General features: G+C 35.0%; 3 protein-coding genes across 3 annotated transcripts; 2 read left to right on the top strand and 1 right to left on the bottom strand.

Moving 5' to 3' along the window:
- The first annotated feature begins 3,052 nt into the window (after positions 1-3,052).
- Positions 3,053-3,756, top strand: LOC106323367. The gene is made up of 3 exons (XM_013761506.1): positions 3,053-3,199; positions 3,281-3,628; positions 3,727-3,756. The coding sequence occupies exons 1-3, from the start codon at positions 3,053-3,055 to the stop codon at positions 3,754-3,756; spliced, it is 525 nt and encodes a 174-aa protein (XP_013616960.1).
- Positions 3,757-18,076: 14,320 nt separating this feature from the next.
- Positions 18,077-19,863, top strand: LOC106324902 (putative F-box protein At4g17565). Its single transcript, XM_013762905.1, has 2 exons — positions 18,077-19,346; positions 19,495-19,863. The coding sequence occupies exon 1, from the start codon at positions 18,197-18,199 to the stop codon at positions 19,343-19,345; it is 1,149 nt and encodes a 382-aa protein (XP_013618359.1). The 5' UTR covers positions 18,077-18,196; the 3' UTR covers position 19,346; positions 19,495-19,863.
- A 232-nt stretch (positions 19,864-20,095) lies between these two features.
- LOC106325621 (VAN3-binding protein) lies at positions 20,096-22,242 on the bottom strand. The gene is made up of 8 exons (XM_013763666.1): positions 22,015-22,242; positions 21,842-21,919; positions 21,456-21,524; positions 21,012-21,369; positions 20,756-20,926; positions 20,620-20,669; positions 20,496-20,544; positions 20,096-20,408 (listed from the first exon to the last, which is right to left on the bottom strand). Exons 1-8 carry the CDS (start codon positions 22,240-22,242, stop codon positions 20,170-20,172), a joined length of 1,242 nt encoding a protein of 413 aa, XP_013619120.1. The 3' UTR covers positions 20,096-20,169.
- Positions 22,243-24,525: the final 2,283 nt, after the last annotated feature.

Here is a 24,525-nt window from a genome sequence, read left to right as displayed (position 1 = left end):
AACTCTAAACCCTAAACCCTAAACTCTAAACCCTAAACCCTAAACCCTAAATCCTAAACCCCACCCTTTAACTCTAAACCCTAAGTTTGTGACTTTTGATAAAACATTAAGTGCTATTTTTGTGACTTTTGACCTTGAGTGCTAGTTTGGGAACATAAACTTGAGTTAGTGCTATTTTTGTCTTTTTCTCTATATTTAATTATGAATTAAAAATTAATATCTTGATTTATTAATTTTAATTACCAATTAAAATTTATAATTTAAGGGTATTGTTGTCATTTTGAAAATTATTAGTCTAATAGAACATAAAAATGCTAGATTAGTCTAAAGCGATAATGTTAGTATTTTTTTGGACTAAAAACAATTTTTTCAAGAATGTATAAGCATTAATCTTTGACTAGATTTTGATCCGCGCTTTCAAAACGCGAGATTATTTTCGAAACATTCCAAATTTATTTGATATAAATTTGTATTTTAATTGTATCTACACTTAGATATTACAAATAAAAAATTATATTCAATGTTTTGAAATCCGATCCGACCCGCAGTTAAATTGTCAAATTCGGTGGTTCATATGTAATTCATTTTAGTTTTTAAAAAAACAGTTATTTAAAAATTCTATAAAACCCGTAACAACCGCTAAAACCCGAGATCTGGTTATCAGTTGAACTGATAGATGACCCAATATGTAATCCGGTTTGATTTATTATTATATTTAGAGTATTGTAATATATATTCATGAATGTTCAGATGAATAGTGAATATATTATGAAATTGATATTCCAATTTTAATACAATTTTAGTCCAACTAAAATTCCATCTTGTTAATGGATTAATATTTGAGTGGATGCATACTAAAAATAAATTAGATTTGAGCATCAATAATATGTATACGTCTATTACAAATTAATGATTTACGTTTGCAAAAAAAATATAATTGTTTATTTAGTTAGTTTACTTTTGTTATTCACATATTATTAGATACTTTTTGATGTTTTGTCTATGGCTTATTTTAAATTTAAAAGTTAATTTCATTATTCGCATTAGAAATGTAAATATTTATTATTTTAATTTTGATATATATTTTTATTATATTTAGTTCTTAATTTTTATAATTTATATATATAATTATATTTTTAAACAATTAAAATATTGACTCTTACTCTCTGGCTTCGATTTATGTGAATGTAATGTTTTATGATATATATGTGTTAATATATTTGTTCAATTGGTTTATATTTGATATATATATTACATGTCTTTTTGAGTAACCCGTAAAAAATATATGCATTAAACTATCAATAGTAACATGTTTCATCATATAATTACTATTAATATTTATTTTATAATATATATATTTATATATATTTTAATACTCTAACTATAAGAATTATATATTTATGTATTTGGTGAGGGTTTTAAACATTTTTTTTTTGCATTTGGATTAATATATAGTTGTATATATACGAATGAATAGATATATATATATATATATAATTATTTATTACATTAATAACTGAAATATAATTGATTAGTCATTTGAATTTCGAATTAATATAAATTAAATTCATTAGTTTAAAAAAGAATAGATTAGTTAGTTAGTTCCTTAATTTTAGGTATGATGTATATTTAACAATTGAATTAGATATGAGTAGAAATAATAGGAAATATAATTAAATATAATGGTACAACCTAGACTATTTGTAAGTAGATATAAATTGCTTCTATTTTAATAGTATTGATATTTGGACTACAACAATAATAATTTAATTGGTTTAGAGTATTTGCATTGCTTAATAACGAGTTGACATTATATTAGGCGACCATGCACGTATCATTTGTATTTAGGTATATGGTCATGGTAAGTATGCTATTTTACCTCAATGCCCCTAACAAATTGTTGAGTGAGACGCAATTTAGATGTAATTGTTAAACGCAATGTAGATTTGTAGGGTTATCTGGAAGAGTGGGTTTTGCGTCAGAGGTTACAGCAGAAAGTGGATATCGATATCGGTTTAAATTATTTTAATATGTGGTTACAATTTGACCGTGCATGGCACAGTAATAATCCTATTTCAAATTTCAAATACGTTATCAATAAATAACGCAACGATTATGTTACTTAATGGAATTAATATCTGCAAGACCATATTATTTGGCTTTACGTGATTAGTCTACTAAGTCATTTTTTAACACACGTGTTTTATCATCAGATTTAGTCTTAATAATGCTGTCTATTAATGCTAACTCGATTTCCATATAGTTCACCAGGCCCATTGTAATGACCTTCATATATGTATAGGACACTTTGAACTTGGATTTGTCACATTATGATTTCTAGAAGATATTTTAGGAAAATAGGATTTTAGACCTTGTAAAATACCAAAGTACCCTTAATTTACCAATTATGTTGAATTTAAATTATAAATTATAATAATTTTCGTAATAGATTTTAATGTTAAAATTAAAATCTATAAAAATTAAAAAAAAAACACTAAATAGGAAAAGGGGAGACGCGGGATGCCGCAAACCTAATTCCCCTTTCTCCTTGTCTTCTCCGTCGTAGAGTCGTCGCTCTCCCACGGCGATTTAGGGTTCAACGGTGAGAAGCTCTGTTCTTCGTCGGTGTTTCATCAGCCCGTGGTCTCTACTCTCGTCTCCGTCACCATCCTTTTCGATCTCACTGAAGACACAACGGCTGCGAATCGTTCTTCCTCTTCGTCGGGTCAAATCAATTTTTGAAGTGTTCTTCCATCAATTTCGCTTCTCAATCTCACAACTCTTCACATAAGGTATTGGATTACATCTATAGATTCTCATATTAAACGAAATCGAAGTGTTCTTCCATTCAAGCTCGATTTTTTTAAAAAACGATTTGGCGTGTTTCTTAAATGCGGTGGTCATGGATCTTGACAGAGTTCGAAGGTATCCTTGGGGAGTTGCTGCTTATGACCTTCTCTGCAAATCAATAGCCAAAAATCGTTCCCAACTGAAGGAAAAGACCACTAGCTATGTCTTGGATAGCTTCTGATACGCCTTGCAGATTTGGGCAATGGAAGCGGTACCAAAAATTGGGAAGCTTTGTGGAAAAAAGCTGGATAAGGGTTTCAAGGACGGTCCTAGATGCATAAACTGGATGGGAGCTGCGAATGTGTCATATGAGGAGATCATTCGCTTGGAGGAGGTTATTACACCCAAGGTAATTTTATCTATTTATGACGACTCCTTCCGGTTTGAAATGAGTATTTAGTATCTAACTGTATTTCCTTTTCTTGTGTAGGATGACATCTACCCATACATCTCATGGACAGGAAATTATGATGTTGTCAAAGCTCAGGCGTTTCGCAGAGATGATAATGTGGAGGATGATATAATCAAGGTTCTGATGGAGATGATAAAGAAGGGGCATGATTTTAGTGAGCATGTTTGGGAAACTGAAGAAAATGAAGTGATTTCTGTATCTCTCGATGACGAATCAGCTGTGAATGATGAAGCAAGCGTGAATGTTGAAGCAGCCGAGAGTGATGACGACTTTCAGACTCCGAAAGGATCAAAAAACGTTGGTTCTAGATCAAAGAGGGGTAAAAAGAGGCTTCCCGATCGTGGTATGGAGAAGAGAAAGCATAAGGTTCTCGCAAGTGGTGCAAAGCAAGCTCCTTTTAATGAAGACATGAAGGCTTTTATGACACAGTTGTTTGAGCACAACTTCTCTGGAATGGAACAAAGGATACAGAAACAGATGGCCGAGACATTTGAGCAGATGCGGACAGAGCTTAAACAATCACGTAAGGAAGCCAGCGTTGAAGTTGAGCTTGGAGAGCCTTCACCGACAAAGCCATCGACGAGCCATCTGCACGCACAGTCCAGTTGCACAATGCATCCTTACATCGAATATACCACCATTTTCTCGTGGATTTGATAACAGTGTAATCGAAATTATTCTTCATCGCCAAAATTTCCATTGTTGCCTTCAGAACCCCTTTACTTGTGAAAATTTGATCCTTCTTCACGAAGTCTCCTCTCCAAGCTCGACCATCCTTATCACTGTCTCCATTGTTTTGACAAAGTTCAATGTTTTCACTCCTTAAAGCACCGCAACCATCCGTTCTTTTAACAAAAGACTCTTTTGACGGCTTGACAAACTCTGCTCGATTTATCTCAGGAACTTCTTCATCCTCAACATTACTTGAATCACAAGGCTCCTTATTCAAATCGATATTGACTCGTTCCTTTTGATTTACACCAGAAACAGAGAACATCACACACAAGGTAGTGGACGATTCCCTCTTTGCATAGCCCACAAAATTAGATGCTTGCCGATCATTGGTGATAATAATTGGAGGATTCCCTTTTTGATTCAACAACGAATAACTGAACTCGGCATTAATGGCATTATGGTCCACCCCATAATCCTCACACACCGTTATCTTGAGCTGCTTCAACGTAGTAGTAGTTGCTAATGTTACCATTCGACCACGCCTTTCTTTGTCTACCACGAAACTCCAGTCATCACCGCGACTACACATCCATTCACCCGATTTGACATAGATTAGAACCATGTTGTATTGATAGAGAAAAGAGAGATGATTATGTGGATGAAGAAGAGAGAAACACAAAGAACGACGACAAAAGATCGTGGGAGAAGGAGAAAAACGTGGGAGAAAATATTCTTGGAGATATTTAGGGAAGATTTAGTTTACATTTAGGAAACATCTTTAACCGATTATGGAAGTTTCCATATTTTTCGGATTTCCTGTAGAATGTATAACCTATGTAAGTCAGAATACGGTAGAGTAGATGTGAAACATATTCTTCCCTAGGCGCCACATAAGGTAAAAGACAGACCATATCATGGCTCCAAATATAGATAGGGTATATCAACGCATTGTGGCTATATGTTGTTATCAAGCTAAGGTATAAGAAAGACATCTTTCTTGATTATAACGTAACGTAACCTAGCTTTGGTTAGAATATATAAGAAAAGATAGGTTACGTTGTATACCAAAGATATATCTATGTATAAACATTAGTAGCCGATTTCTAGACTAAGTAGATGACTAGAATGAGTATTGTAACTGTAGCTAGAAGATGGAATAAAATATGATTCATTTAAAAAAAAAATAATTTAAACATATATATTGTCATACTTATGTTTCCAATAGTTTTGATATTTTTTAACATTTTTAAAATTCAGTTTACTATTTTTTCCATAAAAAAATGGTAAAATATGTCCAGAATTGTCCAAAATATCAAAAATACTATTGTGACAAATAAAAATTCAAAGTGTCCCATTTTTCCAATTTTCCCAAAAAAAAAAGGACCTCTTGATTCTCGCTTGTGTCTCTCAATCTCAATCAGCTGCTTGCATTCTCAGTTAATTATTTAAACAGCACATGATAGTCAGCTGGATTAATTAAAATTAAATCATGTGGCTGAGAGAGATTTCTTCAAAGGAAGGAATTAGTGAGCTGCTTAGTGGATGATTATGAATCAGAAAGCCAGCTGTCTTATTCTCACCAAGACTTGTGTAATCAGAAGAAACTCAACTTAGCCATCAAATAATTAGTCACCACTTTCTTCTCTCCTGTCGTGAGAAACAAAAGAAAAAAAACAGAGAGCATTTTTAGAGAACTCAAGAGAGAAAGAAGAGTATTGAATGTTTTCAATCAAAAGCTTCTTAGCCAAAAGTTAGTTACATTAGTTCATATATATATGACATTGGGATAGTAAAAGGAAGCTAAACCAACGGTTTAATATATAACCGGATATGTGAGCTAATACGCCCCCCTCAAGCTGAAGTAGCGGAAGGAAGAGAAGGTGATGACGGAGTGAAGAGGCTTGAAGTGGACATAGGCGGAGAATGGAAGAGAAAGGACCCGGTTGTAGTGGTTTCGTGAGTATGTCAGCATGTTGATTGGAACTTGTGACATGCATCAACCGGAGGAAACCATTCTTGACTTGATCACGCACTGTGTGACAGTCAATCTCCACATGCTTAGTTCTCTCATGGAAAACGGGATTCGTAGCAATGTAAATTGCCGATTTACTATCACAGAAAAGCTTTGCTGCAGTCGTGACTTGGATACCAAGAAAGGTGAGTAGTTGTTGAAACCAAAGCAATTCACAAGTCGCATGAGCCATGCTTCTATACTCTGCTTCAGTGCTGCTACGACTGATAACATCTTGTTTCTTAGACTTCCATGTTATCAATGAACTGCCAAGATAGACGCAATAACCTGTGATCGATCGATGACTATCAGAACAAGCTCCCCAATCTGAATCAGCAAAGGCATTGAGACAAAGCTCAGACGATGCAGAGTAAAACAATCCTTGACCAGGATTATTCTTGACATAGCGCAAGATTCAACCGAGTAGGTGATATCAGGTCTCGTTATCGTCAGATACAACAATCGTCCTATCAAAGCTCTGTATGCAGATGGATCAAGAAGAAGGGTGCCTGACTTGATACTAAGTTTGGCAACAGGATCCATAGGTACGAAAGATGGCTTGCATCCCAACAAACCAGTATCAGATAAAAGGTTGAGAGCATACTTGCGTTGAGAGACAGAGATGCCTGCTGCAGTTCGAGCAATCTCAAGATCCAAGAAGAAGCGCAACTCTCCCAAATCTTTGATCTTGAAATTTTTATGAAGCATGTCTTTAAGCAGCTTCACTGCAGAGTCATCATTACTAGCAATCATGATGTCATCGACATAGATGAGGATCGCAGTAAATGAGCCGCCAAAACGGCGAACAAACAATGTGTTATCAGATGGGGACTGAACATAGCCAGCAGCATACAGAACAGCAGTAAGACAATGGTACCATTGTCGTGAAGCCTGCTTCAAGCCATATATGGATTTATTCAAGCGACAAACAGGATTAGGCGGCAAGAGAGTACCAGGAGGAGGAGTGTATCTTTGAGGAAGACTCATGTATATCTCCTCATCCAAAGCACTATGAAGAAAAGCGTTAGACACATCCATCTGAGTAAGATTCAGTCCTTTAACCGCTGCAAGACCCAATAGTAACTTCACAGAAGCTAACTTGGCCACAGGAGAGAAAGTAACAGTATAGTTAACACCCTCCTGTTGAGTGTAGACTTTCGCTACGAGATGAGATTTACGGCGTTCGATAGTCCCGTCAGCTTTGTATTTAGTGGTAAAAACCCACTTACAACCCACAACGTTCTTTCCAGAAGGAAGAGACACAACATCCCAAGTTCGATTTGCCTCCATTGCCTGCAATTCAACATTAGTTGCTTCTCTAAACTCTGGTGACAACATAGCCTGCTTGAAGGTTGTAGGCTCAGGGTCGATGGAATAAGAGAGAAGAAAATGTTGATACAATGGTTTGAGGTTAGAGTAAGTATGAACAGAATCTAGGGGATAAAGAGAAGAAGTAGTAGGGAGAGAGGTTTTAGTAATGAAAGAACAGTGGTACTCAGAGAGATAACTCGGAGTACGAGCAGTTCGTTGTGGCCGTGTACGAAGAAGCTGACTCTGTCCTGTCACCGATGGTACAGTTCCTCTGATAATAGGGACAGTGGGTAATGCAGATGATGAAGATGATGCAGATGATGCAGGTAAAGTAACAGGATGGACTTGAAGAACATAGTCTAAACTAACAGGAGTAGACAATGGTAAAATAGTCTTGGGAAACAAATCATCAGGAGAAATAGAAGATTCAAGAGAATGAAATGGAAATATATCTTTTTTGAAAACAACATTTCGAGAAATAAAAACTTGTCGTGTTTCAATATTCAAGACTTTATATCCTTTATAACCAGAACTATAGCCAAGAAAAACACAAGAATCAGCTCGTGGAGTAAATTTGTGACGATCTTTGTCCAAAGTCGAAACATAACACAAACAGCCAAATGAGCGTAAGAAAGAGTAATCAAGTTGCTTACAAACAAGTTTTTGATAAGGGCTTTTCTTGTCAAGTAATATCGAAGGTGTGCGGTTAATGAGAAACACAGCCGTTAAAATGCAATCAGTCCAATATATCAAAGGAACACTAGATTGAAATAACAAAGCTCTAGCCACATTCAAGATATGTTGATGTTTACGCTCAACAACAGACTTCTGTTGAGGAGTATAAGCACACGAAAATTGATGAACCATTCCATGTTTACGAACTATATCACTAAAGGCTAGCTCAGAAGCATTATCAGTTCAAATAGATTTAATGACAGAGTTATATTGCCTTTGGACATGTTGAATGAAAGAAGGAAAAACTGTGGAAACATCACTCTTATTTCTGAGAAAGTAAATCCATGTTACACGAGTACAATCATCAACTATTGTTAAGAAATATCTATATCCCTCTGTTGATTCTACTGAGAAAGGACCCCATACATCCATATGAACTAAAGCAAAAGGAGTAGAAGAAATATTATTGTGAGATACAAATGGTAAACGCTTTTGCTTAGCTAGAGGACACACAGGACAATTATCAACAGCAGACACTGAGGACTTAGGAAACGTTTTAATACCCGAAATATGAAGTAATTTTGCCATTGAAGTATGCCCAAGACGTTGATGCCAAAGGTGGCCATCATCCAACACAGAAGCACCCAAAGGAGAAGCAGAGATATGCGTGTCAAGAATATAAAGATTGTTGTGAACAGAACCTCTACCAATCGTCAATCCCTGAGTAGATTCCTGAATCAAACAATGTTCAACATAGAAGCGATCAGACGCATGATTGTTAACAAGTAAACAACGAACACTTATGAGATTAAAGCGAAATGATGGCACATAAAGCACATTATGCAGAGTAATGGTTGATGAAACAATGACACTGCCTATTTGGTTAATAGGTTCTTTGTGACCATTAGGAAGAGAAACTGTAACGCCAGTGACAGTAGAGAGATCACTAAAACGGGCAAGGTCAGAACATACATGCGTCGTAGCCCCACTGTCAATAATCCAAGAACCACTAGGCAAAGAGTTATAAAGGGAAGAAAGACATTGATGGTTGTATGTAAGGGTGTTGTGTTCGTAACGGAGATTAGAGGATAAAGAAAGTATTATACCAGAGGATGATTGGGCAGCCATGTGTCTATGATCAGTTATAGAAGCAGTCTGATGTTGAATTACAGGTTCTAGAGGACGAACCGAAGCTTGAAGCTGTTGAAGGATGTACTGAACTTGGTCCTGACTCATACAGTTTACATCCAAAGTAGGAGAAGAAGGTTCAAGAGTACTCATCATCGGTCCACTTGTTACATTCGCAACCGAGTTCAAAGGTGGATACTGAGATGACGGAGGTTGACTCTGAGGACGAGGAAAGCCACTTTGACTGTATTGTCCTCTAGGAGTCAAAGCTGTGGAAGATTGTCCTCGTGGAGCCTGTCCATGAAAGCGATGTCCAGGAGGATATCCATGAATCATAAAGCACTTCTGGAGAATATGACCATACTGACCACAGTAAGTACAAAGAGGACATTGCCTAGGACGATAGCCATGTTGCACAGCAAGTACTGGAGCCTCTGAGGAAGCAGTCATCTCAGATGTAGAACTAGCAGTGTGAAAGACCACCGCATCATTCTTCACAGCAGGCTTAATACTGCGTTGTCGTTCATCCTGAGTAATCATATTACAGACATCTTCAAGAGAAGGAATGGGTTTAATCATCAAGATCTGTCGACGAGTACCATCATACACCTCATTAAGTCCCATCAAAAACTTCATCACCCGACTACGTTCCTGTAATTTCTCCCATAGAACAGCCGCATTACATTCACAGTGACCGCAGGTACAAACCGGTAGATCAATGAAGTTCTTGTACTCCTCCCATAGAGTCACTAACTCTGTATAATAAGTAGTGACATCCATGGAACCTTGTTGAATAGCGCTTAAGCTTTGTTCAATCTCATATACACGAGGTGCATCATCCTGCTTGAATCGAGTCAACAAATTCTTCCAAATTGATTCAGCAGTAGGCATATAAAGAAGACTCTGAGCAATCTTCTTAGACACAGAGTTCATAATCCAAGTAGTGACCATATCATTGCAACGAGACCAAGATCCAGCATCACGATGACTATCAGGGGGTTTAGGAATCGTACCATCGACGAACCCAAGCTTGTTACGAACATTCAAAGCCATACGAACCGAGCGCTTCCAGGAATGAAACTCCGCACCAGAAGAGAGACGATCGGAGACTAGAATCAATCCAGCATGATCGGAGCTATGCAAGTAGTATGGATTCTTGTAATGATCCAAGAATTGAGGATTCGCAGCCGCAGAACTCATGATTGGAGAAGACGCAAAGAAGAAACGAACAAGATCACTATCTCAAGCACCGAAGATCGAAATCAAGAATCTCGAGAGAATCGAAACGAGTTGAATTTCCAGAAAAACGAGGAGATTGATGAAAATAGTGATCAATCGTAGCTCAAAACAGCTCGCCGCCATGGAAATACAGATTCAGCTCGAGAAATCGCGAAGAGAAGAAGCTGAGAGTGGCTCTGATACCATATTGAATGTTTTCAATCAAAAGCTTCTTAGCCAAAAGTTAGTTACATTATTTCATATATATATGACATTGGTATAGTAAAAGGAAGCTAAACCAACGGTTTAATATATAACCGGATATGTGAGCTAATAGAAAGAAAAAGCTGTGGAAAAAAAAAAAATCAAGAGAGTTTTGGGTGTTGTTTTCTTCAACCAGGCTGTGTTGTTGTTGATGTGTGGAAGAAGAAAGGTAATTAAGCTGATCAGATCAAATCACCAGCCTTGCTCTGTTCTGAACCAAGTTTTGTTTCTATTTTAATGATAGTCATATTGTGAGCTTAGCTTGAGAGGAGTGTTCAGCCAAGATCAACCCTTCTAGTTGTTTTGGTAAGCTGTAGTAAAGTGGTTTGGATGTGGTGATCAGAGAACCTTATTAACCGTCATGAACCTTGTCCATTCTCAGGATCGTTTCAGCTCATTCGAGATCAGTTTCAAGCCTTCTTAAATTTGGTTTCAAGACTTGAATCAAGGTGAGTCTAGGCAGTTGGATGAATAAATCATGTATGAGTGTAGCATGATTTAGCTGCAGTGAATAGTCACGAATGATTAAGTGTTATCTAATTATTCTTGAAGTGTTCAACTCATGTTAACTCTTAGGAAATTTTCTTAAGTGTTCATGGAGGTTTATCTATAACTTAGTACTTGTTCCCAAGTACTAATTATATATGCATTCATATAGTTAATAATTCATGGAAGTAATAATCATATGAAGTCTTAGTCAATACACATTACTTAAATATCCCCGTATTATACGAAGAGCCGTCACTTGTTCGTACGTGGTTCACGTAACGTTTCAAGTTGTACGAAGACACGAAGTTACGGTATTGCAGACTAGGGCCGTGTACTGGGTGACGATCCAGTGTCGGGTGTTCATCAAGTGATTATCCGAAGGAGATGAATTTTAATTATTTTTAATTATTTTTATTACCCGCTAAGCTCTTAACCTTTTGTGGTTTCGGATTTAGCATATGCTATAAATATATATATATATATATATATTATGAGTTAAGGGCGGGTGATATGGAGCGATGTATAGGAAGAGATTCATAGTGATTATGTACTAGTACTTGAATGATCATACTAATGCATTATTGTGATTGCTTGTGTTGATTTGTTATGTGTGATTCTAGATTCACTGAGTATTTGTTACTCACGACTCATTCATGTGTGCAGGTAACCATTAGGCGGGAGACATTCTTCTCTTTTGGACTAGAAGGAACGGCGTAATCAGCGGTAGTTTTCGTTGTCCTTGCAACGAACCTTTTGATGTATATTTACTGTAAAACGTTGTTGGGCGATAGGCCGCAGGATAAAACTATAATGGTTTGTAAAATGTTTAAAGTAAATAAATAAGGTATAAAGGATGTTTTATAAACTACTAGTTCTCACATGATATTAATCCTTGTCCGGGACAAACCAACTATCGAGTATTGCTTGTCGGGTTGAAAAGCCTAGAGTAATATCCGATAGGAGCGTCGGTGTTCTCAGTTTGTTGATCTAAGGTGATCGGAAGTATTCTGGGAACCTCGGATCGACCTTCGGGGAATAATGACGGTGTCATTTCATCTATGATCGGGGGTGTCACACCCATAATTATACAAAGTACCTCGTTTTAGTATGTACTGTAATATCTAAGCGAGATATCTAATGAGTTCTGCATCCACAATTATAATCTTACAACATTAGTGTTATATTAGATGAGTTCAATATTACAAACTGACAAGCATAATTAGGTAACCTAGGGGAGAAACATTACATTATCAAACATTAATCATAGCAAAAGATAGGATTTTAGCGAGAACTAGACACATTTATTGAAGGCAAAAGCTTAAACATGGATATAACAATGGACGGATCTGGCAATCTACTATTTGAGCATGTAGATGATTGTAGCTGTAACCACAATGAATCCTCCCCAAGAGACTTCGAACATGTGGCGAAGAATCTTCTCACGTTTAAGGACTTCCTGATTTAAGAGCTCGTGAGTAGAGGCGAGATTCGCAGAGTAATCAACTGATTGTAGTGAATGCTCTCGATTCAGCTGCTGTCTGGCTTCTCGAAGAGACTCATGTAGGATTCTCACCTCGTGTCGGTATCGGCAGATCTGGTCTCTAGCCTCCAACAAGCTATCTTTCTGCCATCCTCAGGGCATCTCTTTGTCTTCCCAGGTCACAAATCCATGTTCTTCGCATCGGTAAAACCGTCTCCCCGGATTATCATCTGTCCAAGACATCATCATCGACGTAGATCTGGTGCAACGGCACGGTGGACCCTGACTCTCACGCATAGTAACTGCCGATGAAGAAGAAGATATATGGTAGTTAATAACAAAAATATTGGAAATAAAAATAGGTCTAAAAGTTAAGGGATGTTACATTTATCTCTACTGAGATATGAATAGGTCGAAAAGTTAATGACAAAATGTTTAAGTAGATAAAAATTAAGACTATGTTTTACTAGATTAGATACATGGTGTGGCTTTTATATAGTATTGTCATTTTATCGTTCTATCCTACCGGCAAAACTACAAACAAAAACAGTTTCCATTATTAATTATTAACAACAAAATAATTTGTGGCCCTCCAACATTCACATACCTTTTGCAAATTATTTTTTATTTGGTAGATCCATAATAGCTTTGTGAAGGAGAAGATTATTTGCAAAGGCTTTGGCGGTGATGGACGGGAAGCATCGGAGATTCAAAAATCTACATATGCGACGAGCAATTCTAGGTTCGGTACCGATATAACCGAACTTTTGCCAATTCGACTTTCGTTTTGCGGAAAATACTTTTAACTACTGTAAGTCACGGTTGCAATACTATTCCATTCCATTGACAATTTTATTATGTTCCATTCCACTTGAAAATTCTATTTTATCATGTTCCATTCCACTTGACAATTACTAAAGATTGTTCTATTTTGTTTAAAAATATAGTTTGTAATTTTCTTATGTTGATATTTGGGTTTAGGATTTAGGGTTTAGGTTTTAATATTTAGAAGGTGAGTGGTTATAGTTAGGGTCAGCATTAACTTATTCCATGGAATCATAGACATTTCATAATTTCATCAATATATACAATGCTATTTATTTTGTTCTATTCTATTTGAGTTTAGGGTTTATATGTGGGTTTATAGTTTAGTGATTAGGGTTTATAGTTTATATTTGAGTTTATGGCTTACATTAGAGTTTAGGGTTTAGGGTTCATAATTTCATCAACATATCTATAGTATTATTTGAGAAGTGAATTTGCTTATTTGTCACATTCTCCACAATTTTAGAACTAGATCATTAGTTTTTATAAATAATGTTAATTAAACTGTAATTAAAATATAATTCATTATTTATCTGATTACAAATTAATATTATAAAATTATCTCAAAACAATAAATGGAAAAAAAATTTGAAAAAGAAAAGATAAATTCATGTATTTATTTTGTGTTTATCTACATCTTTCTTTCTTACTCACTAATTTTTATAATTAGTAGTATATATATACGTATAACTTGCGGGCATAATCTTCTTATTAGTTTTTGTCTTACTAATTTAAAACCAACATAATAAGTTTTTATTTATGTTTTCAAATAGTTAAATCAAACATCAAAATATTGATATATTGCTGAATATTTTTTCATAGATCAAACATCAAAATATATGTTACAAAATACTAATATCTTAGAAATAGTTTAGAAATATCTTTTTTTAAATGTTGTTTCATGACTAATACTATATTTAACTATAAATTATTTGGTATCTTAATTTTTTAACTGTTATAATAAAAATATTGTTTCTAGATAACAACACAATATATATATATATATATAACTTATCTTACTTTTAATATGTTTTTTGATAATTATATTATATTATTTTATAATAAAATATTTAATATAAGATATAAATTTAATATTATTAAATAAAATTAGTTTTTAATTATGTATAAAACTCATTAAAGGTATTGTTTAAATTAATAAATTAGTGAATAAGTTAGAAACTAATAATAAATCAATAACCCAACTAAAAGTATAAAACCTATTCAAAATATGACAAATAAAAAAAACTAACTAAATATTTAATATAACATATAAATTAATATTATTAAGGGTATTTTGTTTTAAATTAATAAATTAGTAACTCAACTAAAAACTAAGGAAAATTGCCATAAATACCACATTCATAGTACCACTTTTCATGTTTACACTAACCACTTTTACCCTCACTTTTAATGAAAGGTAAAATACAATTATACCCTTAGGGTTAACTAATATAGACTTAGGGTTTAGAGTTGACGGGTGGGGTAGGGTTTTTGCAATGTAAAATTTATGATTCTAATAAATATATAAATACTTAAAAAATATATAAAAAATTTAAAAAATAATTTCAAACATAATTTTCGTTTTTCAAAAAGAAATTTAAAATAAATTCGAAAAAATAAATTTTATAAAAAAGTTTGAATTTGAAAAAGTATATTTCGAAAACATAAAAAAAATTTATATTTTTTTATTTTTATATTTTTTTATTTTTTTATTTTTTTATATTTTTTTATTTTTTAATATTTTATATTTCATATTTTTATATTTTTCTATTTTTTATTTTTTTCATTTTTTATTTTTTATTTTTGTATTTTTTATTTAAATAATAATTTACTATATATATAAATAATAAGGGCATAAAAGTCTTTTGCCACTTAATGAAGAGGGTATTTTTGAAAATGTTTCATTAGTGGTGGTAAAAATGAAAAGTAGTAACATGAAAGTGGTAAACATGTAATTTCCCCAAAAACTAATTTAGCTAAAACCTAATAAAAACATGATTTTTTTTTTGATCAAATAAAAACATGATAAATAAGTAAAAATACCTAAAATTATGGATAAGATGACAAATCAGCAAATTCAATTTTCAAATAATAATTATAAATTATTTGGTATCTTAATTTTTTAACTGTTGTAATAAAAATATTGTTTCCAAATAGCAACACAATATATATGAAACTTATCTTATTTTCAATATGTTTTTTGATAATTATATTATATTATTTTTACGACAAGGGGATCCTTTATCTAATTATTTATTTATTTTGTATATTGAGGCTTACGAAAAGGCGGAGAGAAAACGACACCTATCTCATTTGCTATTTGCGAACGATAGTCTTTTATTTTGTAAGGTTCAAAAAGAAGAGTGTCAAACTATTCTCAGGATATTGAAAAAAATATGAGGTAGTATCCGGTCAACTTATAAATTTTGATAAATCCTCCATTCAATTTGGGCACACAATTGAGGAATCGTTTAAACATGAGTTACGAGATATTTTAGGAATCCAGAATATTGGAGGCGTGGGATCCTATCTAGGTCTTCCAGAAAGTTTGGAGGGATCTAAAATACAAGTTTTTATCTTTGTGCAGGACCGGCTAAATAATAGAGTTAATGGTTGGACATTTAATTTTCTCACAAAAGGAGGAAAGGAAGTAATTATAAAATCGGTGGTTACGGCATTACCAAATCATGTCATGTCTTGCTATCGTTTACCTAAGACAACCGCAAAAAACTGACAAGCGCGGTTGCACAATTCTGGTGGAGTCTAGGAAGAAACACAAGAGGCATGTACTGAAATCATGGGATAAAATATGTGTAAATAAAGAGGACGAAGGTTTAGGATTTAAAGATAACACTGATTTCAATACAACGATGTTCGGTAAACAGTTATGGCGTCTGATAGAGAGGCCAAATACTTTATTTGTTCGAGTTTTCAAAGGTCGGTATTACAGGAACGCCTCACCCTTGGAACCGATTCGTTCATACTCTTCGTCATATGGCTGGCAAAGTATTGTTTCTGCTAGATCTCTGTTTAGCAAAGGACTAATTAAAAGGGTGGGATCAGGATCATCTATATCTGTATGGAATGACCCATGGCTCCTAACCACTCGCCCGAGACCATCAAATAAAAATCAACACAATTTTTATCCAGACTTAACAGCGGGCTCTCTTATTGATTCTACTTCGCGAACCTGGAACTCACAGGCATTCCGGGCTTTGATGGATCCCCAAGATGTGAAAAACATAGAAAGCATACCACTGAGTAGAACCCAGATGGTAGACAGGGATGACTGGTATTTCACAAATAATTGGAAGTATACGGTTAAATCAGGATATCAGATAGAACGGGTCTACCCAGATAGGGAAAGACCACCTTTAATGTTTGGACCTACATTTGATGCATTGAAGACGTTCTGTTGGAAAATACGGTGCCCTCCAAAAATGAAACATTTTCTATGGCAATTAGTGACAAGGTATATAGCAATAAAGAAGAATCTGAAAGCGCGAGGAATACAACGGGATATATTTTGTGCACGATGTAAAGCGGATGATGAATCGATCAGCCATGTGTTTTTTAAATGTTTTCCAGCACTTCAGGTTTGGGCTCTCTCTAAGATATCATCAAACCCAGTTATTTTCCCCACAAGCTCCCTCTTCAACAATGTGGATCATCTCTTTTGGCGAGTCTTCCCGCAGATGGAGGATCATCAGTTTGCATGAATATTATGGTATATCTGAAAAGGAAAGAATAGTAAAGTTTTTAGTAATTTTGATATGGATCCTCGAGATACGTCCAAATTGGCAGAAACAAAGTCACACTTTAGGCTGAGACACATGTACTAAAGGAAAACAGAAGAATATTACCGGTCGAGCCTACAACCCTTCCATCGATCCCAGGAAGATGGTGCTTCACATATGACTCTCGGAAGGAGAATGATACTTTCTCAGGACAAGGTTGGCTCAGTACTTTATAAGGTTTTGATGGGCTGTTGGGGGCAAGGAATCTCTGGGCTTGTCTCACTCCTCTGCATGCGGAGATAGAAGTTCTATTATGGACAATGGAATGTATGAAAAACTTACGTCAATTTCAGGCTACGTTTGCAACGGATTGTTCTCAATTGGTGAAGATGGTTTGAGAACCAGAAGAATGACAAGTATTTGCAAATTATTTGGAAGATATCAAGACCCTGAGAGAAAGTTTCATTAGATCAAAGATCATCTATGTACCAAGGACACAAAACTCAAAGGTAGATAGTCTAGCACGCAGTTTCAAGAAACAACTGTCTTTTGTCATTTACATGGATCAAGATCTCCAGATGTGGTTCACAGAGTCAGCATGAGTCTACAATTGATGACAGAAAAAAAAGATTCATATACTATTTGAGTGATATGGATTACACTCTTTATTAATTTTTTATTTATTTATGTGCAGTAAATAAGTGTTTGATCTAGCTGATTTACATGAGGTGAAAATAATAGTACTTTACTCTTATCCATAACACCAAGTGACGACGTTGTGCACTCTCTTTTTCTTTCAACGGATACTTGCCGGTGAAGAGGATATAACCAGAAAAAATATGAGATAAAAACTAGTTACTTAATAACGTAAAAATTAATGATATATTTTTTAATTTCCATTTAAAATTTGGCTAATTCAAAATTTGGCTACCAAGCAAATTTTTCCATTAAAATAAGTGGCAATAGATTTTTTTTTTTTTTTTTCTCTTTTGGTCCATCAATGTCGGGGGCGAACTGGTCGAGGCTTTGTACGAGTCTCTTCCTAGAAGATTTAGGAGTCTGTTTGATTTCGTCGTATATATAGATTTGTGTAGAGTGATTGCTAAGCAGGAATCAATTTTATGGAGATGCGTAGCCCGAAGCTCCGTAAACGCGAAGAAGCTGCGACGGCGAAGTGGTCGAATCTTTGTCTGGATGTGATCCAGATGGTGTTGGAGAAACTGAGCGCCACCGATTTCAATCGAGCCAAGGCCGTTTGCTCGGGATGGCTGTCTGCATCTAGACAAAGCGTGCGAAAACAGAATCAAACCCCATGGCTGATTCTCTTCCCTTACGAGAGATCTTACGGCTATTCTTGTCGCATGTTGAATCCTGGGGAGAAAGGTTTGGTGTACAGAAGTCGAAACCTGGGTGTGGAGTTCACGCAGAGTCGGTGCATTGCCACTTGCGGAAGCTGGCTCCTTATGTATCTTGTTCGTGGCGGTCGACCCAAGCTTTACATTCTAAACCCCTTGAGCCGGGACAGAATCAATCTACCTCCTCTGGAGTCCTGCAAAAGCGACAATATCTTCTCGGCTAAACGTTTTTGTATCGGCGACCAACAACCCAGAAGAGAAAGTGTACTCACTGACCTCTCATCCGAGTGGGAAAAATCAGTTTTGTGGGTAGAAGAAAGATGCAAAAATTACTTAGTGGTTTGGTCACATGGGGCTCGTCTTTTCTTCTCCAAGAAAGGAGACAATGTTTGGAGGATGTTTCATGTCCGGATTATTGGGTTAACCGACTTTGTATGCAAAGGCCTCATGCTCTACATGTATATTAGGCTTTCTTTCATTGACATCTATGACTTCTCTGGGGACTCTCCTGTTGCTCTAACCCATCCTCCATATCCCTTCTACCGTCGTCCTCGTTTCTTGTCCCCTTTCATAATCAACAGGATTGCTGTTACTACATCTGGTGAGGCTCTCTTGGTCACAATATACAATATCCACAAAACCTCCCGCACCTTCTACGTCTACAAGATGAACCATGCCACCAACAAATGGGATGAAATGGCTTCTTTGGGCGACCAGGCTTTGATCCTCGACCTTGGAATCACCGTCTCTGCCAAAGATGTTCAAGGATTCAAGTCAAATTCTATCTATTGTAGTGGTGTCGGTTTTGGCACTGATCATATATTTATCTACAGTCTCGCTACTCGCAAGGTAGAACCATTTATGGCTTCAACTAACAAGTTCTTTGATGCTCGGTGGTTCATCCCGAATGTGTGATGTATGTAACTACTGTCTTTTTCTTCTTCTTCTTGCTTTTTGGTTTCAACCGAATTAATTTTTCTCAACAAATATTTCTCTCCTTCGATTTATAAATTTTCTTCTTAGCTGGCTGCTTTATGTTCTCTGACTTGCTTGAAAGCAAACAGATTGGCGTATTCTCAGGAAATTTATGTGTACTGGATGACGTAGCTGGTGAGGCGCCTGATCAATTTTCTTTATATAGCCAATATCTCCGAATCTATTTTGCTGAGTTTGGTTTGAATCATTAAATAAGTGAGAGGTGCCTGATCAATATTTTTATGTTCAAAAGTTCGAATCTTGCTCACTGTAGTTTATCCTTCAAAAACCAAGGTAGCAAAGCAGGGTTTTAATAGAAGGTATGTGTAATGTTTTAATTGTTTACATTCGTAGTTTTCTTTCAATGTTGCAACTTTATGAGGATCTGATTACAAGTTCCAGTGTTGTGTTATTTGCTAATGTAGCAGATGTGTTGTATCCCTAGAGAGAAATTTTTAAATTCCCACTTTATCTTGCATTTCATGTTGCCTTTGAAATATTTGAATTAAGGACTCACTACTTATCTAACTTGATCCTCAAGGCAATTGAGCATTTTATGCTTCTAAAATCTCAGGTTACTTTACTTTGAACGCTAGCTGATGTCTGTGGAGTATAAGAAACGTAAGTTCTCAAGTTGTTATGCATTATTATAAAATCAAAACGAGAGAAAAAAAGTAGAAGTAGAGGAGGATATAAAATAAAAACATGCAAATTAAAGTAAAATACATAGAGAAACTGAAGAACAATGACAAGTAAAAGAAAATTCAGTTTTTGTTGTAGAAAGTGAGATCGTAATTTGTATGGAATGAAGAAGAACAAGAAAGAGTGAGCATGTGTTGGATCGTTGTGACCCATGTCTTGTAACGACCGTAATCATCCGCCATGTCTAGTTTGATATCTCCTATGTTCGTCTTCAGGACAATGAGATAACAAGTGTCTTCTATGTTGTTCTCTTCAGTCTCCGAATCTTTATAAAGCTCCACATGAACATTCGTCACAATACCTAATTAGCACACAAGACAAACAAAACATTGTTTAATAAATCTTATCTTGAAGATTAAGTTAAGGGATTAAGAAGCTTAGCTCATACATTCTTTCTTAGTCCTGAGTAGGTTATGTTTCTTCATTTTGAGAATCACCTAAAATAAACCCCAAAACATTGTTTAATAAACATGATTGGTTAAGAGTAATGAGGATTAGTACAAGATTCAGACCTTTCCATCCTTGTTTAAGACCATAGACACTGTCCTAACCTTGAAATCACCTGTTGAAGTCCAAAGATAGCCATATATCTTTAGCTTATCCACAAAACAGGGGAGTTAAGAGAAGAAAACCAGAGGATTTATATACCATCTGGTCTCTCAACTAAGAGATCGGTTCCTTGAGCAAGAAGGGACGTGTTCTTGTCAAATTCAGGAGGCAAATCAGAGGAGTCTTCGATAGGTAACACAGGCGCAGAGCCGTTCAATCTGTTGATCTTGCAACTTCTTCTTGCTTTCAACGTCGCAGCACCTCTCAAAGCTTTATTTACCAAACACCAATGACTCAGAAACAGAGCATGCTTAAAGAAAAAACACAAGGAAAGAAACTTAAATCTTCTTCTTACAAGTTGTAGCTGAGGCAGTGAGAGTGAGTATCTCACTGACACTTGTCCCAGTCATAGCGGAACCAATCATTGTGCTGAGCTGGTCTCTGTTTGCTCCCATTGTCTCTGCCATCTCAGCACACTGTGCCGCCACCACAGCGGCTGCAGAAGCCACGGCTGTCTCTTTAGCTGTTGGTCGACCATTTCCACTGTCTTTTCCCGCGTTCTCTGAAGCTATCGCGGCGAGGGCGGCGGCCAGACCGGCTAATGAAACGGCGGCGTGGACTTCAGCTCTCTGTAGCCTCACTTCTTCCTTTCGTTTGGCCTTAATCTCTTTCCACCATTTCTTTATCGATGGTGTAATCTTCCAAGGAAGTTTCTACAGTCCCATTATTGTTTCGATTTAGAAAACCAATATGATTATCTAAAAGTCAAATGAAACGAAATAGCAAAATAGGGTTTTACAAGTTTCTTGCGGAAGAAGCCATCGTAGCTCAATTCCGGATGCATTGCTTGTTGCATCCATATCCATGACTGTTCACATGATTCAACAAAAATGTGTCAATATAAGATAATCTCTCAAGTTTTCTTCTATTAACGGCAAATTTATTCGGTTTCTATATGTCAGTGCCAGCAATCAAATTAAACATTAACCAAATATCCATCACTTATCGTATGTGCATTAAAAAACAACTTAACAAAAGATGTACACATTTTTAAAAATAATTTTATATTGAAAATTATGAAAATACATACAACAAACAAATCATATTAGAGAAGAAGATGTATTTTTCTGATTGTTATTATGAATTTTCTAGAAATAAATTAAAAGTTCAACATAATATGTTTACCTTGACATCATTGGTTTTCCATGAAGGCATCGAGGGCTTAAAATCTGGATCGTCCATCTTCATACTCTTATCCATCGTCTATTTTCACAATCTTCATTAATTAAAAACACTAACCAAAGCAACTTGAAGAAATAATCAGGAATAAACAAAAACAATCTCTGGTTACTACTTACACCACAAGGAACAAGACTTAAGTCGCCTTGAAACCTGGCGATTGATGTCTCTACGGGGACAATGGAACGGTCGTAGATAATATGGTCGGGCTGAAGCGACTGAACAGCAAAATTACACCATTCTCGAGATAGAAAGTCCATAGTGTCTGGATGTGCTTCTGAAGGTGATGGATTATTGTTAACCTGATGATGATGATCTGTTGATGTTAATGCTAGAGATAGTTCCATACTGTTTAGTTTTGTATTCAAAGATTTTGGCTCTGAGGATTTGCAGGCTGAGGATTTGTTGATTGATCAAATATTTATGTTATTGGTTTGAAAGAAGAAAATGGTCAATTTCTTTAATTTTTTAGTTTGATGTGGGTTCTAACCTTTATTTATTTTTTGAAAAAAGGTTTGATGGCATGAGCATCTTTTCCATGGGTGGGAATGATTTGGGCCATGATCAAAGTAATTATCCTTGGAACAGATTTTCTTTTTATAATATCAAAAATGATATGGATGGGTACTCTCAACTTTCTGTCATGTATATGCAATAATGTCGTTTTACCATTAGTAATAATAACTTTCATTTTGATTGGCAAGTACTCGTTTAATCGTGTTAATCCATTACTCTATTAGAGCATCTGCATTGAAGGTTCAATGCACAGGTTCACACCATTCCAAAAAAAAAAATATTATAATATTCTCATTTTTACGAACTCACCCTTTGTATGTTCGTTGGGATGAATTCGGTTCATCACTGTAACGCGGGTCCCACGCCACGTGGTGGCCCGCGATTGGTCCGCTTATTTTTTTTATTTTTATTTAAAAAAAAAAAATCAAACGGAAAAAAATAATAATAATAAAAAAAAATTAAAGTTATGATCCCCTTCAAGGTTCATTAATGCAGATGCTATTAGTGTTTCAAAAAAAAAATCCACTACTCTATTAAAATTGTATATGATACTATTTTACTGTTTTAATAACAAAAAATTTAATACATTGGATTCTATTATATCGAATCAAAGCATGAAATCCGAACATTGGATTTGTGTTTTATTAGTTTTTTGTTTTCCGATTTAAAGTAGCACTAAAAACATGGATAAGTTAGACGCAATTGCTTTGGTTTATTATGCTTACTTGAAAATACTGTGTAGTTAGTTGGAAAAAAGAGAGTAAAAATTGCATTTAGTACGAGTTAAAGACTAAAAGTTAACATACTTGCATTTATAAGGAAAGCTTTCGCGGACAGAGGATGACTAATTCTCTCTTGCTATTATATACTAAAAAGTTAATGTTAATGAAAGTAAATTGTGTTCCAAAAAAATACTAATTGAATTTATCTGAGAGGAAATGCATATACACAAATATATGCTAACTTGTTAACCATTGTGAAACAAAGTTATTGACAACAATGGATTGGACCCTCTTGCATCTCTTTTTCATATATCTTTAAATTGAAACCATAGGTTCAAGCTAAGCACTCAACAACGAGAACATATTTATATATATAAATATCTGGACCTCCTTTCCACTTCTCACTCAATACATAAGTGATCTATAGCTGGATTTATGTATTATAATTAACATGATGCAGAAACTGAAAATATAGCCTTGAACTAACTTAATATAATTTAGAAAATGTGAAACGAGGCTATAATTTCTATATAAAATTTACTAAGTAGTAGAAGAATAAAGTTGATATATGAAAGTTGAAAGGTAAGTGATTTAAACAAGTTAAATTGGGACATTGGTTATTTCGGTATGAATTATAGGCATTCCCTGGCCGAGAAGGATAGTGAAACTTCCTGGAAGAGAAAAAGAAAGAAATGATCATAGATCTAAAAGTGAAGATATACTTATTAATAAAGAAACGGCATTGAGTAGAATAGATAGATAAGAGGCATGAATCATACACAAGCATGCAATGGGTCTTAGGCTCTTATAGTATTAACAAACAAGGAAAAGTCTCAAAGGACAATTTATGTAAAATAATTCTATTACTTGTTATCAATAAGTATATTTTTAACACTAATTAATCAGTTTTCAGTAAGGGTTTACTAATTAATAATCAAATAGCGTGTTTTTCGAATCAAAGGTCGTTTTAGTTAAAGATGTTATCATTTGACCATGTGAATCTTACTTTAAGTGCCAACTGCCAAGAGGTTTGTGTGTGTGCATGTACCGACAGAGAGAGAATATAGCTTATAAACTAATTTTAACAATCATATTAAAGGTTAGACAATTAGTACAAACTAAGCATAGCAAGATGTCGTCAATTTGTTTTATAGTAATTTGTTTAGAGTCTGTGAATCTAAGTGGCCGATCCGAATCCAGTTGAGTTTCACACTTGTGCCAGCCTGAACTGAAATTTTCTTCCCAATACTAAAAACATCATAATTCAACTCAATAGTAGTCTTTGATCGAGTATGAGTATGATAGAAATGTATAAACCATTAAATTTGTTACATCTCAATCGCTTGGGCTTCACATTTAGGCCCAAGTTTAAGTTTGAAATTTTATAAGGAA

The sequence above is a fragment of the Brassica oleracea genome, chromosome C2 (assembly GCF_000695525.1).
Source record: "Brassica oleracea var. oleracea cultivar TO1000 chromosome C2, BOL, whole genome shotgun sequence".
NCBI classification, from domain to species: Eukaryota; Viridiplantae; Streptophyta; class Magnoliopsida; order Brassicales; family Brassicaceae; genus Brassica; species Brassica oleracea.
Note: the sequence above shows the minus strand (reverse complement) of the source record. Positions and strands in the feature narration are given on the sequence as shown.

What these genes read in the sequence shown, in the direction of transcription:
- LOC106323367 (XM_013761506.1), top strand. Translation starts at nt 3,053, where the DNA reads ATGGAAGCGGTACCAAAAATTGGGAAGCTTTGTGGAAAAAAGCTGGAT. An exon ending in AGGAGGTTATTACACCCAAG is followed by an intron (nt 3,200 to 3,280) that starts GTAATTTTATCT and finishes TTTCTTGTGTAG; the next exon opens with GATGACATCTACCCATACAT. An exon ending in TGGAGAAGAGAAAGCATAAG is followed by an intron (nt 3,629 to 3,726) that starts GTTCTCGCAAGT and finishes AATGGAACAAAG; the next exon opens with GATACAGAAACAGATGGCCG.
- LOC106324902 (XM_013762905.1), top strand. Translation starts at nt 18,197, where the DNA reads ATGGAGATGCGTAGCCCGAAGCTCCGTAAACGCGAAGAAGCTGCGACG.
- LOC106325621 (XM_013763666.1), bottom strand. Translation starts at nt 22,242, where the DNA reads ATGGAACTATCTCTAGCATTAACATCAACAGATCATCATCATCAGGTT. An exon ending in GGAAAACCAATGATGTCAAG is followed by an intron (nt 21,525 to 21,841) that starts GTAAACATATTA and finishes TCATGTGAACAG; the next exon opens with TCATGGATATGGATGCAACA. An exon ending in CTTAGTTGAGAGACCAGATG is followed by an intron (nt 20,670 to 20,755) that starts GTATATAAATCC and finishes GGACTTCAACAG; the next exon opens with GTGATTTCAAGGTTAGGACA.